The sequence below is a fragment of the Cetorhinus maximus genome, unplaced genomic scaffold (assembly GCF_964194155.1).
Source record: "Cetorhinus maximus unplaced genomic scaffold, sCetMax3.hap1.1 HAP1_SCAFFOLD_633, whole genome shotgun sequence".
NCBI lineage: Eukaryota > Metazoa > Chordata > Chondrichthyes > Lamniformes > Cetorhinidae > Cetorhinus > Cetorhinus maximus.
This window is the reverse complement of record NW_027596575.1, coordinates 22,693-36,205: the sequence shown is the minus strand read 5'-3', so window position 1 is coordinate 36,205 and position 13,513 is coordinate 22,693. Positions and strand designations below refer to the sequence as shown.

The following is a 13,513-nucleotide window of genomic DNA, read 5'->3' as shown; positions in this document are numbered from 1 at the left end:
TGGGCCAGAGGTCCTGCCCTGGGCCAGAGGTCCTGCCCTGGGCCAGAGGTCCTGCCCTGGGCCAGAGGTCCTGCCCTGGGCCAGAGGTCCTGCCCTGGGCCAGAGGTCCTGCCCTGGGCCAGAGGTCCTGCCCTGGGCCAGAGGTCCTGCCCTGGGCCAGAGGTCCTGCCCTGGGCCAGAGGTCCTGCCCTGGGCCAGAGGTCCTGCCCTGGGCCAGAGGTCCTGCCCTGGGCCAGAGGTCCTGCCCTGGGCCAGAGGTCCTGCCCTGGGCCAGAGGTCCTGCCCTGGGCCAGAGGTCCTGCCCTGGGCCAGAGGTCCTGCCCTGGGCCAGAGGTCCTGCCCTGGGCCAGAGGTCCTGCCCTGGGCCAGAGGTCCTGCCCTGGGCCAGAGGTCCTGCCCTGGGCCAGAGGTCCTGCCCTGGGCCAGAGGTCCTGCCCTGGGCCAGAGGTCCTGCCCTGGGCCAGAGGTCCTGCCCTGGGCCAGAGGGGGTGTGGGAATGCCCAGTGGGAGATGGGTGCTATTGCAGTGTTTCCTGTCACGTGCTGATTGGCTGTCTGTCCTCTCCTCCAGCCTCCTGTCATCAGGCCTCACTCAAGCCTTCCTTCCGACTCCGAACTCAGCATCCAGCAGCAGATGAGTCTGACTGGGAATGCAGCTCCCTGACCCTGTGGAGTCCACCGGAGGAGATCCGTCAGATTCTGGACCGTGAGGATGACCCCTTCTTGCAGGTGAATCAAGGCCTGGCCGGGGGTGGGGACGGTCATCCTCTGAGGGAGGAGCAAGGCTGGGCCATGTGGGTCCACTCAGGAAGTGGGGGCTGTGAGGTGGGTGAGGGGTGGGAGGGAACTGAGCTGTTGGGGCTGGGAGACTGAGACAGTGGCTTGTACTCACTCATTCCTCTGATGATTTCTTTACCCAGGGTGATGATTTGACCAAGGCAGATGGAGGGGCAGATTGCGAGCTATCTGACATTGAGTCTGACAGCACCAGCAGCATCCTCAGTAATCTGGACTGGAATGCAGTCAACAAGATGGTCGCCACTCTGAAGCAGCCTGAACAGGGGATCACAAAGCCTTAAAGTCATCACTACCGTCCAGACCCCATCCTGGTTATTCGTGCAATTGTGTACAGGCCATCTCCAGACAGAGTAACAGGCCACACATACAGTGATGATCCTTCCCCTAAATAAACAGTGACTCTGTACAGTTACACAGTGAGTGATCCTTACCCTGAATAAACAGTGACTCTGTACAGTTACACAGTGAGTGACCCTTACCCTGAATAAACAGTGAGTCTGCACAGTTACACAGTGAGTGACCCTTACCCTGAATAAACAGTGACTCTGTACAGTTACACAGTGAGTGACCCTTACCCTGAATAAACAGTGACTCTGTACAGTTACACAGTGAGTGACCCTTACCCTGAATAAACAGTGACTCTGTACAGTTACACAGTGAGTGATCCTTATCCTGAATAAACAGTGACTCTGTACAGTTACACAGTGAGTGATCCTTACCCTGAATAAACAGTGACTCTGTACAGTTACACAGTGAGTGATCCTTACCCTGAATAGACAGTGACTCTGTACAGTTACACAGTGAGTGACACTTACCCTGAATAAACAGTGACTCTGTACAGTTACACAGTAAGTGACCTTTATCCTGAATAAACAGTGACTCTCTACAGTTACACAGTGAATGACCCTTACCCTGAATAAACAGTGACTCTGTACAGTTACACAGTGAGTGACCGTTACCCTGAATAAACAGTGACTCTGTACAATTACACAGTGAGTGACCCTTACCCTGAATTAACAGTGACTCTGTACAGTTACACAGTGAGTGACCCTTATCCTGGGGAACTTCTCACTTAGGCTGGGTGTTTTGCTCTGTTTGTTGATTCCTCAGGGAGGTGAATATATCTCCAGAGGCTACATTGAAATGGATGGAATTTCAATCACTAGAATCCCTTATTTTGATATTATTACTATCTTGGACATTATTAATCTCTGTCTCTGATTGCCGACTGAGAAATATTTATTTATACAGTTTTTACTGTGTTCTGTGGGAGACTGTGACACTGAACCTTGCTCTGAATAAACACCGACTCTGTTCCATTTTTAAATAAAGTTTTACACTCGAGTGGAAATCACATTTAATACAGGTTGTGACTGCAAGTTGTTACCATCAACCTCAGTGGGGCCTCTTAGCCCCAGACACTGAATGAGGGGAGCAGAGAGGATACATGGACATGGAGATCTCACCCAGTGACGGATTTATCCATTGAACTGGCCTGTCTCCTGGATACAGAGCATGAGTAGAGGTAATTGCAGCCTTCAAGGCTGGTTCTGTCTCATACGATTCTCTGTCACTGAGAATCAGTATCTCCCCAATCTCATTATCTTTGACTCGGCATTAATTCTTGTGGATGGAAGCTGACTAATTTGCTCCTGAATGTTAGAGGGATACCTGTAAATGCTCAGTGGGAGGTGGGTGAATCTGCTAAACATTGGCACCAGTCACAGTGGGAATTTGGTGAGGGCGAGGACCACATAGGTAAACATTAAACAAAGGATAATTGAATCTCAGAGGATGTCAACATTAAAAGCATCTGAATTACATTTTAAGATACACTGGTGCACAGATACTAATGATGAAATAATAGGATTCTAAACTAAAATCATACAAATAAAACATTATAGACCGATATAAACATAAGTAGATAGTCTCTTAGCAACAAGCACTGTATTCATATAGCACTTTAACTTCACAGGAGACTAATTAAACACCAGACACAGAGCCACATAAAGAGATAGGACAACAGGTGACATTATTCTCAGTCATAGTCATTCGGCCCATCAAGTCTGCGCCAGTCAAACAAATACCTAACTATTCTAATCCCATTTTCCAGCACTAGGCCCATAGCCTTGTATACCATGGCATCGCAAGTGCACATCCAAATACTTCTTAAATGTTATGAGGGTTTCTGCCTCTACCACCCTTTCAGGCAGTGAGTTCCAGATTCCCACCGGCCTCTGGGTGAAAAAATTCTTCCTCACAGCCCCTCTAAACCTCCTGCCCCTTACCTTAAATCTATGCCCCCTGGTTATTGATCCCTCCACCAGGGGAAAAATCCCTTCCTGTCTACTCTATCTATGCCCCTCAAAATTTTATACAACTCAATCATGTCTCCCCTCAATCTCCTCTGCTCCAGGGAAAATAACCCCAGTCTATCCAATCTCTTCTCATAACTAAAACTCTCCAGCCCAGGCAACATCCTGGTAAATCTCCTCTGCGCTCTCTCTAGCGCAATCACATCCTTCCTATAATGCGGATTCCAGAACTGTACGCAATACTCTAGCTGTGGCCTAACCAGCGTTTTATACAGTTCCAGCTTAACCTCCCTGCTCTTATATTCTATGCCTCGGCTAATAAAGGCAAGTATCCCATATGCCTTCTTAACCATCTTATCTGCCTGTCCCGCTATCTTAAGGGACCGGTGGACATGCACACCAAGGTCCCTCTGATCCTCAGTGCTTCCCAGGGTCCTACCATTCATCGTATATTCCCGTGCCTTGTTTGTCCTGCCCAAGTGCATCACCTCACACTTATCCGGATTAAATTCCATTTTCCACTGATCAACCCATCTCACCAGCCCATCTATATCCTCCTGTAATCTAAGGTTATCCTCCTCACTATTTACCATCCCACTGGGGCAGGGTGAACAGCCGGAGGTCATTGTCCACGTTGGTACCAATGACTTAGGTAGGAAAAAGGATGAGGTCCTGAAAGCAGATTTTACAGAATTAGGAAGGGAATTAAAAAGCAGGACCTCAAGATCAGTAATGTCAGGATTACTCCCAGTTCCACATGTGAGTGAGCATAGGAATAGGAGAATTGATCGAATAAACACATGGCTGGAAAGCTGGTGTTGGGGGGAGGGCATCAGATTTCTGAAGCATTGGGACCAAATCTGTGGAATGTGGGATCTGTACAAACTGAACGGTCTTAACACCTGATCAGGACTGGGTGAATACAGCACAGGAATTAGGAGTGTTAAAATGTGTATATGTAAATACATGAAGCACAGTAAACAAAGCCGAATAGCTGAGGGCACAGAGAGACACATGGTAGTATAATATCATCGCTTTACTGGAAACGTAGCTTAAGGAGGGGCAAAAATAGCAGCTCAACATCCCTGGAGGTAGAGTTTTCAGGCAGAGTACGGAGGGGGTAAAAAAGATGGGGGTGTAACATTATTGGTTAACGAATCATTTACAGCTATGAGGAGGGATGATATACTAAATGAAGCATCAAATAAGACTATTGCCTCTGTGGGGGAGGCGATGGCGTAGTGGTATTGTCGCTGGACTAATGATCCAGAGACTCAGGGTAATTCTCTGGGGACCCGGGTTTGAATCCCACCACGGCAGATAGTGGAATTTGAATTCAATAAAAATCTGTGGTATTAAAAATAATGGTGACCATGAAACTATCATTGATTGTTGTAAAAACCCATCTGGTTCACTAATGCCCATTAGGGAAGGAAATCTGCCGTCCTTACCTGGTCTGGCCACATGTGACTCCAGACAGGTTGCCTGAGATACTCAGTTGTATCAAACTGCACCATGCCACCCAGCAAACTGCAAACTCAGCCCTGTTGTCCTGCAAAATGCTCCTTGAGGGCTGGTGCCAACATTGGGAGAGCTGTCTCACAGACTAGTCAAGCAACAGCCTGACAGTCATACTCACAGAATCATACCTTACAGATAGTGTCCCAGACACCACCATCACCATCCCTGGGTATGTCCTGTCCCACTGGTGGGACAGACCCAGCAGAGGTGGCAGCACAGTGGTATACAGTCGGGAGGGAGTTGCCCTGGGAGTTCTCAACTCTGGACCCCATGAAGTCTCATGGCATCAGGTCAAACATGGGCACGGAAACCTCCTGCAGATTACCCCGTACCGCCCTCCCTCAGCTGATGAATCAGTGCTTCCTCCATGTTGAACATCACTTGGAGGAAGCACTGAGGGTGGCGAGGGTACAGAATGTACTCTGGGTGAGGGAATTCAATGTCCATCACCAAGAGTGGCTCAGTAGCACCACCACAGACTGAGCTGGCCGAGTCCTATAGGACATAGCTGCTAGACTGGGTCTGTGGCAGGTGGTGAGGGAAAACATATTTGACCACCCTGCCTGCTGCAGGATGTATCTGTCCATGACAGTATTGGCAGGAGTGACCACCGCACAGTCATTGTGGAGATGAAGTCCTGCCTTCACACTGTGGACACCTCCATTGTGTTTTATGGCACTAAATGCAATAGATTTCAAACAGATCTAGCAACTCCAGACTGGGCATCATCAGCAGCAGAATTGTACTCGAACACAATCTGTAACCTCATGGCCCAGCATATCCCCCACTTTGCCATTACCATCAAGCCAGGGAATCAACCCTGGTTCCATGAAGAGTGCAGGAGCAGCACCAGGCATACCTAAAAATGAGGTGTCAAGCTGGTGAAGCAATAACACAGGACTACTTGCTTGCCAAACCGCAAGTGATAGACAGAGCTAAGCGATCCCACAGCCAACAGATCAGATCTAAGCTCTGCAGTCCTGCCACATCCAGCTGTGAATAGTGTTGGACAATTAAACAACTCATTGGATGGGGAGGCTCCACAAATATCCCCATCCTCGATGATGGGGGAGCCCATTACATCGGTGAAAAAGATAAGGCTAAAGCATTTGCTACAATCTTCAGCCAGAAGTGCCGAGTGGATGATCCATCTCGAGATCCTCAGCATCACAGATGCCAGTTTTCAGTCAATTCGATTCACTCCATAGAAACAGTGTGAAAGGCACAGAGGGCATAAAATTCTTGTACTGCATTCTAGAGATCTTTTTTAGCCAGCACATAACAAGCCCAATGAGAGTGGGCACAATTCTAGATTTAGTTTTAGGAAATGATGCTCAGCAAGTGAATGAAGCAGGAATGGGAACCATTTTGAAGATAGTGACCATAATAGAGTTAGATTTAGCATCATTATAAAAAAGGGCAAAGATTGAACAGGAGTAAAAGTTCTAAATTGGGGGGAAGACAAATTTTACAAAGCTGACAGGTGAACAGGTGAGAGTGGACTGGATACAGCGATTGGCTGTGTCAAATCAGTGGGAGGTATTCAAAGGCGAGATTCTATGGGGCACAGTGTAGATACGTTCCCACAAGCAAAACGGGTGGTACTGCCAAGTCTAGAACCCCCTGGTTATCTAGAAGCATTCAGGACAAGATAAAGCAGAAAAAGAAAGCTTATGACAGTCACAAAAGACTTAATACTGTAGAAAGCCTAGATGAGTGTGGAAAGTACAGGGGTGAAGTAAAACTGGAAATTAGGAAAGCAAAGAGAGGATGTTAAAAATATTGGCAGGTAAAATCAAAGAAAATCCTAAGATGTTTTACCAGTACATTAAGAGCAAGAGAATAACTAAGGAAAGGTTGGGGCCTATCAGGGATGTACATGGTAACTTGTGAGTTGATGTTGAAGGTGTAGGGAGGGTTCTCACTGAGCACTTTGTCTCTGTCTTCACTAAGGAAAGGGATGATGTAGACATTCTAGTTAAAGAGGAGTGTGAAATAGATACAATAAGCATAATGAGAGAGGAAGTACTGGAGGGACTGACATCCTTGAAGGTGGATAAATCACCAGGGCCGGATGGATTGCATCCCAGGCTGTTAAAGGAAGACAGGGAGGAAATAGCAGATGCTCTGAGGATCATTTTCCAATCCTCACTAGATACAGGTGAGGTCCCAGAGGATTGGAGCCTGTGAATGTTGTCCTATTATTTAAAAAGGGTGCGAGGGACAGGCCAGAAAATTATAGGCCGGTCAGTCTGACCTCAGCACTGGGCAAATTATTGGAAACAATTCTGAGAGACAGAATAAACTGTCACTTAGAAAGGTACAGATTGATCAGGGACAGTCAGCTTGGTTTTGTTAGGGGAAGATCGTGTCTTACTAACTTAATAGAATTTTTTGAGGGAGTAACAAGGAGAATTGACGAGGGTAGTGTAGTAGATGTTGTCTCCATGGATTTCAGTAAAGCATTTGACAAGGTCCCACATGGCAGACTGGTCAGGAAAGTGAGGTCTCATGGGATACAGGGGAAGGTGACAGGTTGGATCCAAAATTGGCTCAGTGACAGGAAACAAAGGGTAATGGTCAATGGATGTTTTTGCGAATGGAAGAAGGTTTCCAGTGGTGTTCCACAGGGCTCAGTGTTGAGTCTCTTGCTGTTTGTTGTGTATATTAATGATTTAGACTTCAATGTAAGAGGCATGATTGGGAAATTTGCAGATGACACAAAAATTGGCCGTGTAGTTGGATAGTGAAGAGGATAGTGAAGAGGATAGCTGTCGACTCCAGAATGATATCAATGGTTTGGGTGAGTGGGCAGAGAAGTGGTAATGGAATTCAATCTGGAAAAGGGAGACATACTGTGGTCCTCGGACTGCTGTTCTCACCCCTTCCTGAGATCCACATTCAGTGCCATGAGCTGCCACATGAACACACTTGACCTCTCTCTCTCTCCAGCAGCATCGACTCACCCTATGAGGAAGGCGGTGGTGCAGTCGGGGTATATTCATTAGGCTGATATTCCAGAGATCTAGCGTAATGCATTGGGGACCCGGGTTCTAATCCCACCAGAGCATGGTGAAAGTGGAATTCAATAACAATCTGGAATTACAAGTCTGATGATGACCATGAAACCATTGCTGATTGTTGTTAAAAACCCATCTGGTTCACTAATGTCCTTTAAGGAAGGAAATCTGCCGTCCTTACCTGGCCTGGCCTACATGTGACTCCAAACCCACAGCAATGTGGATGACTCTTAAATGCCCTCTGAACAAGGGCAATTAGGGATGGACAATAAATGCTGTCTCGCCAGCGATGCCTACATCCCTTGAATGAATGAAGAAAAGCTATCCTTATCCCCAGTTCCCCAATTCTTCATCCCATCCCACGCCCAAACAAGAAATCTTTCTCTTCCCTTAAGGAATGCAAGCTCCAATGATCTATTGATACTGACGCCCCTCCGGATCCTTCCTCCCTTGCCTGTCCCTCTGACCCCATTGCGTCTTCTAATTCCAGCTCTTGCCACATATTCTCTATACCCTCTCTGGTGCTGAATGATCTTTGCTCAGCAAGAGACTCCGTTTTATTTAGATTGAGGAACTGGCTATGGTTGATTGGGTAAATGGACTAAAAAGTACGGATGGAAATAAACAGTGGGAAATATTTAACAAAACCTTTCAAAATGTTCAACAAAAATACATTCCATTAAATAAAAACTCTGCAAGACAGGTCCATCCATGGCTTACTGAGGGGGTTAAGGATGGTATTAGATTAAAAGACGCTTGTCAATATAAGGAGGCCTCTGAAGGAGCAATTCATCTCCTACCACTTCTAACCTTTCTGGCACCTGAATTCCTCGAAGTGGAACATTTCTGCAGGGCTATGGAGAAAGAGCCTGGGAGTGGGATTAATTAGCTAGTTCCTGCAAAGAGCCAGCATACACACAATGGGCTGAATGACCTCCTATGCTGTATCGTTTTATGATTTCCCACTCGCATTAACACCCAAATCTCATTATCTCCCCACACAGTTTTTTTAAGCAAAATGTTACAGTGACAGGACACAGCTGCATAGCATGTGATTAAAAGGCACTTTAATGTTAATTTTTTTACCAAACAACATATTAACATCCAAAAGAAAGACAATTACAAATGAGGGAAGTGAGGGTTTGCACAATACAAATGATGGCTCCAATTCTGAATACCTGTTGTGGCTGAGTCTGCGACACATGTCGAATGATCCAGTTAGTCCTGGGTTAGCCTAGCTGTAGTGTTGCTACCTGTGAAATAGGTGCTGGTAAAGTGAGCCACAGCAGCCAGTGTAAAACATACCCGATTCATCCTGACATCAAATGAAACATTAACCAGGATATCTGACAACCTGGCTGTTTCTCTGTACCTTAGGCAGTTTGGTGCTGTGATAGAGAGCGTATATCAATAGGTTTTTCTGTGATAGAGAGCGTATATCAATAGGTTTTTCTGTGATAGAGAGCGTATATCAATAGGTTTTTCTGTGATAGAGAGCGATTTGAATTTAACAATCTGAGCTACAGCTACCAGTACAGGGGCAAATGGAGAATCTGGAAATACTCAGCAAGTTAGGGAGGATATGTGGAGAGAGAAACCGGGTCACCAGTTCCAGTTAAGGCCTTCCATCACACTCGGAGAGAGTTAGGGATGTAACAGGGTTTATGCAAGTGCAGAAGTGGAGGAAACAAAAGTGATAGTCTGTGATTGGGTGGAAGGCAAGAGAGGTTAAATGACAAAAGTGGTGATGGTGCAAGACAAGAGGAGACACTGATGGGAGCAGCAGGCACTCAGTGTTCATCTCACAGGTGCTGGTAAAGATCCTGTAGCTGCCATGTACATCTTTTTACATCATCCTGTGTTTTCTGATTTGTCCCAATGCCATCTGTGTTTGACTTGCATCATCATCACTTTTACCATTTAATCCCCTGCCTTCCACCTCATCACAGGCCCTCCCGTCTATACTTCCCAACGCCTCACCATGTCCCTGCCTCTGTACTTCCTTCAATTTGTTAATCTCAAACTCTTTCCAGTTCCGACAAGAGATCACAGATATGAAATGTTAACCCTGTCTCCCTCTCTCCACAGGCCTGTGCTGAATATTTCTAACAGGTTTGGTTTTTATTTCAGAGTTTCAGCCCCCACAGTGTTCGGGGCAGTGTGTGTGTGTGTGGCAGGGACCCCCTGCTCCAGCCTCATGCCCCACATTGGGAAGGAGACACCAAAAAATGTCAGGATTTCTGGAAAATCCAGGCCCACTGAGGTGGATAAGGGGCAAGAGCCACAAACACTTGAGCTGTTGAGAGTGAACGTTGTTATTTATGAGCACATCAGAGAGTGAGGAGGGATTTCTGCATGATAAATACCCACACCTCCGGGTCAGTGCACAAGCAGCTCCCATTCATATCCTACCCCACAGACTCGCTCTCTCCTGGGAACGTGTCACACTGCACCAGGACCCTAGATTACAACAACAACTTGCATTTATATAGCACCTTTAATATTGTCAAGCCATTCCAAAACACTTCACTCTAGTGTCACCAAACAATAACCCTGATAATAAAGGATGAGGATAGTATAGAGAAAGAATCTTGTCATGGAACAGTCTGAAGTAGAGCTTTGGGATATTCTTCACAGTGGCTGTAATGCTGGACAATGTATTAACAACAACTATATTTACATAACATCTTTAACGTAATGAAACGTCCCAAAGTGCTTTACAGGAGCATCATTAAAATAGAAAAAAATGACACTGAGGCACATAAGGAGATATTAGGTCAGATGGCCAAAAGCTTGGTCAAAGAGGTAGTTTTTAAGGAATATCTTAAAGGAACGTGAGGTGGAGAGGTTTAGGGGGGGATTTCCAGAGTTTGGGGACCCAGGCAGCTGAAGGCACGGCCGCCAATGGTGGAGCGATGGAAATTGGGGAGGCTGAAGAGGCCAGGACTAGAGGAGCGCAGATATCTCAAGAGGGTTGTGCAGTGGGAAATTAGAGAGAAAAGGGAGGTGGGGGGAGGGGGGCAAGGCCATGGATAGATTTGAAAACAAGGATGAGAATTTTAAAGTCTACAAAGTGTGTGAACAGGAGCCAATGTAAGTCAGGAGCACAGGGGTGATACAGCAACAGGCCTTACTGGAAGTGAAGACATAACAGCAGCATTTGGATTACATCAAAGGATGGAACATGGGAGGCCGGCCAGGAGTGCGTTGGAATAGTCCAGTACAGAGGGAACGAAAGCATGAATGAGGGTTTCAGCAGCGGATTAGCTGAAATAGGATAAAGTCAGGCAATGTGACAGAGGTGGACATGGGTGCTCTTAATGATAAACATGAGGTTGGAAGCTCATCTCAGATTCAAATGTGACACCAAGGTTGCGAACCACAGGCTGTTGCCGAGGAGAGGGACAAAGCTAGCTGGGGAATCAAGTCTGGAACGGGAACTGAAAACAATGGCTTCAGTCTCCCCATCAGGGAGCTGGTAACAGAGGCAATGCAATAATTGTGGGGCTTTCCTTTTCATTACAGACTGACAAATCAAATCAGCAGAAGTAGTTTGGTGGAGGAGTTCATGGGAATGCATTTGAGTGTTTCTTAGAACAATATGTCGTGAACCAGCCAAGTAAGGGGCTATTTTGGATCTTGTTTTTCACAATGAGGCATCGCCATAATAAGGGATCCTCTGGGAAAGAGTGATCACAATATAGTAGAATTTCGTTATGTTTGGGAGTGTTATACATATGTCCTAAATAAAACCAATTAGATAAATATGAGAGGGGCGAGTTGCCTACTATTGACTGGGAAATTAGATTAAAAGGATGACAGTAGATGAGCAACGGTGAACATTGAGAATTTTGAAATATTTCTATAAAATTAATTTGACACCTAGCCATATAAGAAGGTTTTAGGGCAGGTGACCAAATGTTTGGTTCAAAAGGTAGGTTTTAAGGAGTATCTTAAAGGAGTGGAGACTCAGAGAAGTTTGGTAAGGGAATTCCAAAGGTTAGGACGTTGACAGTAAAAGTACAACTGGCAATGGTGGAACAATTAAAATTGGGGGTGCTCAAGAGGTCCGAGTTAGGTGGGCACAGAGATCTTTGAGCGCTTTAGGGGCTGGCAGAGATTACAGGGATAGGGAGGGCTGATGCCATGGAGGGATTTGAAAACAAGGATCAGAGTTTTAAAATCGAGATGTCGCTTAACCAAAAGGGGCAGAGTGAAGATGAGAAATAAAAGGGGGTCAAGGATAGATCCTTGGGGGACACCCGAAGTAATAGTGCAGGAGCAGGAAGAGAAGCCATTAGAGATGACGGTGTGGTTATTATTGGACTGGTAGGAATAGAACTAAACCGCGCCAGTCCCAGCCAGCTGGGCAACAATGGAGAGACGCTGGGGGAGGATGGTGTGGTCACCCAGGTCAAAGGCTGCAGACAGGTCGAGAAGGATGAGGAGGGAAAGTTTACCTCAGTCACAGTCACACAGGAGGTCATTACTGACTCTGATAAGAGCAGTTTCGGGAGCTGTGGCAGGGCCAGAAACCTGATTAGAGAGTTTTAAACACGGAGTTCCAGAGAAGGTTGGTATGGATCTGATTTGGGAGGCAACAACTCGTTTATGGAGCTTGGAGAGAAAAGGGAGGTTGGAGACGGGCTGGTAGTTTGCAAGGACAGTGGGGTCAAGGGTTACTTCTTTTGAGCAGAGAAAGGGGTGATGACAGCAGATTGGAGGAAGGGAAGACAGTACCCAAGGAGAGAGAACCATTACCAACACCGGCTAACATGAGGCCCGGAGGCGAAGTGCGTAGTCAGCAGTTTAGCGGGAATGGGGTCCAGGGAACAAGAGGTGCATCTCCTGCACAAACTGAACTTGGAGAGGGCATGAGGGCAGGTAAGAGAGAAACTAGACACAGACACAAATTCAGACATGAACTAAAAAGAGTAAAAACAGGATCAAGTGTCAATATAAACAATATATATTAAATCAAGACCAATCCGAGTGATTTTTGACCAAAACAATCAGGAAGATGCTCCTAAAGCTCCCTCTACACTGTCCCCATCAATTCTCCCAGGACAGGTACAGCACAGGGTTAGATACAGAGTAAAGCTCCCTCTACACTGTCCCCATCAAACACTCCCAGGACAGGGACAGCACGGGGTTAGATACAGAGTAAAGCTCCCTCTACACTGTCCCCATCAAACACTCTCAGGACAGGTACAGCACAGGGTTAGATACAGAGTAAAGCTCCCTCTACACTGTCCCCATCAAACACTCCCAGGGCAGGTACAGCATGGGGTTAGATACAGAGTAAAGCTCCCTCTACACTGTCCCCATCAAACACTCCCAGGACAGGTACAGCACGGGGTTAGATTCAGAGTAAAGCTCCCTCTACACTGTCCCCATCAAACACTCCCAGGGCAGGTACAGCACGGGGTTAGATACAGAGTAAAGCTCCCTCTACACTGTCCCCATCAAACACTCCCAGGACAGGTACAGCACGGGGAGAGTGTAAAGCTCCCTCTACACTGTCCCCATCAAACACTCCCAGGACAGGGACAGCATAGGGTTAGATACAGGGATAGTGTGTGTTTGCGTGTGTGAGAGAGAGAGAGTGTATGTGTGCTTGCAACTGAGAGAGAGGCAGGGAGAGAGTGTATGCAAAAGAGAGAGAGGGAATGCGTGTCTGCATGTGTGAAAGGGAGAGAGTGTGTGTGTATGTGAGAGAGGGAGACAATGTGTGTGAGAGAGAGAGGGAGAGAGTGAGAGTGTGTGTGAGAAAGGGAGAGTGAGTGTGTGTGAGAGAGAGGGAGAGTGAGTGCTTGTGTGCGCATGAGAGGGAGGGAGAGAGTGAGTGTGTGTGTGAGAG

The 13,513-nt window shown here is 46.7% G+C and overlaps 1 protein-coding gene across 1 annotated transcript in view; it reads left to right on the top strand.

The window, feature by feature from the left end:
- The window catches only part of cplane1 (ciliogenesis and planar polarity effector 1), a 178,882-nt gene extending 176,734 nt beyond the window's left edge, over positions 1–2,148 (top strand). The window contains exons 51-52 of the mRNA XM_078535739.1: positions 571–728; positions 920–2,148. Coding sequence (XP_078391865.1) covers positions 571–728; positions 920–1,078 — 317 coding nt within the window. The 3' untranslated portion in view covers positions 1,079–2,148. The remainder of the gene's footprint in view (positions 1–570; positions 729–919) is intronic.
- Positions 2,149–13,513: the final 11,365 nt, after the last annotated feature.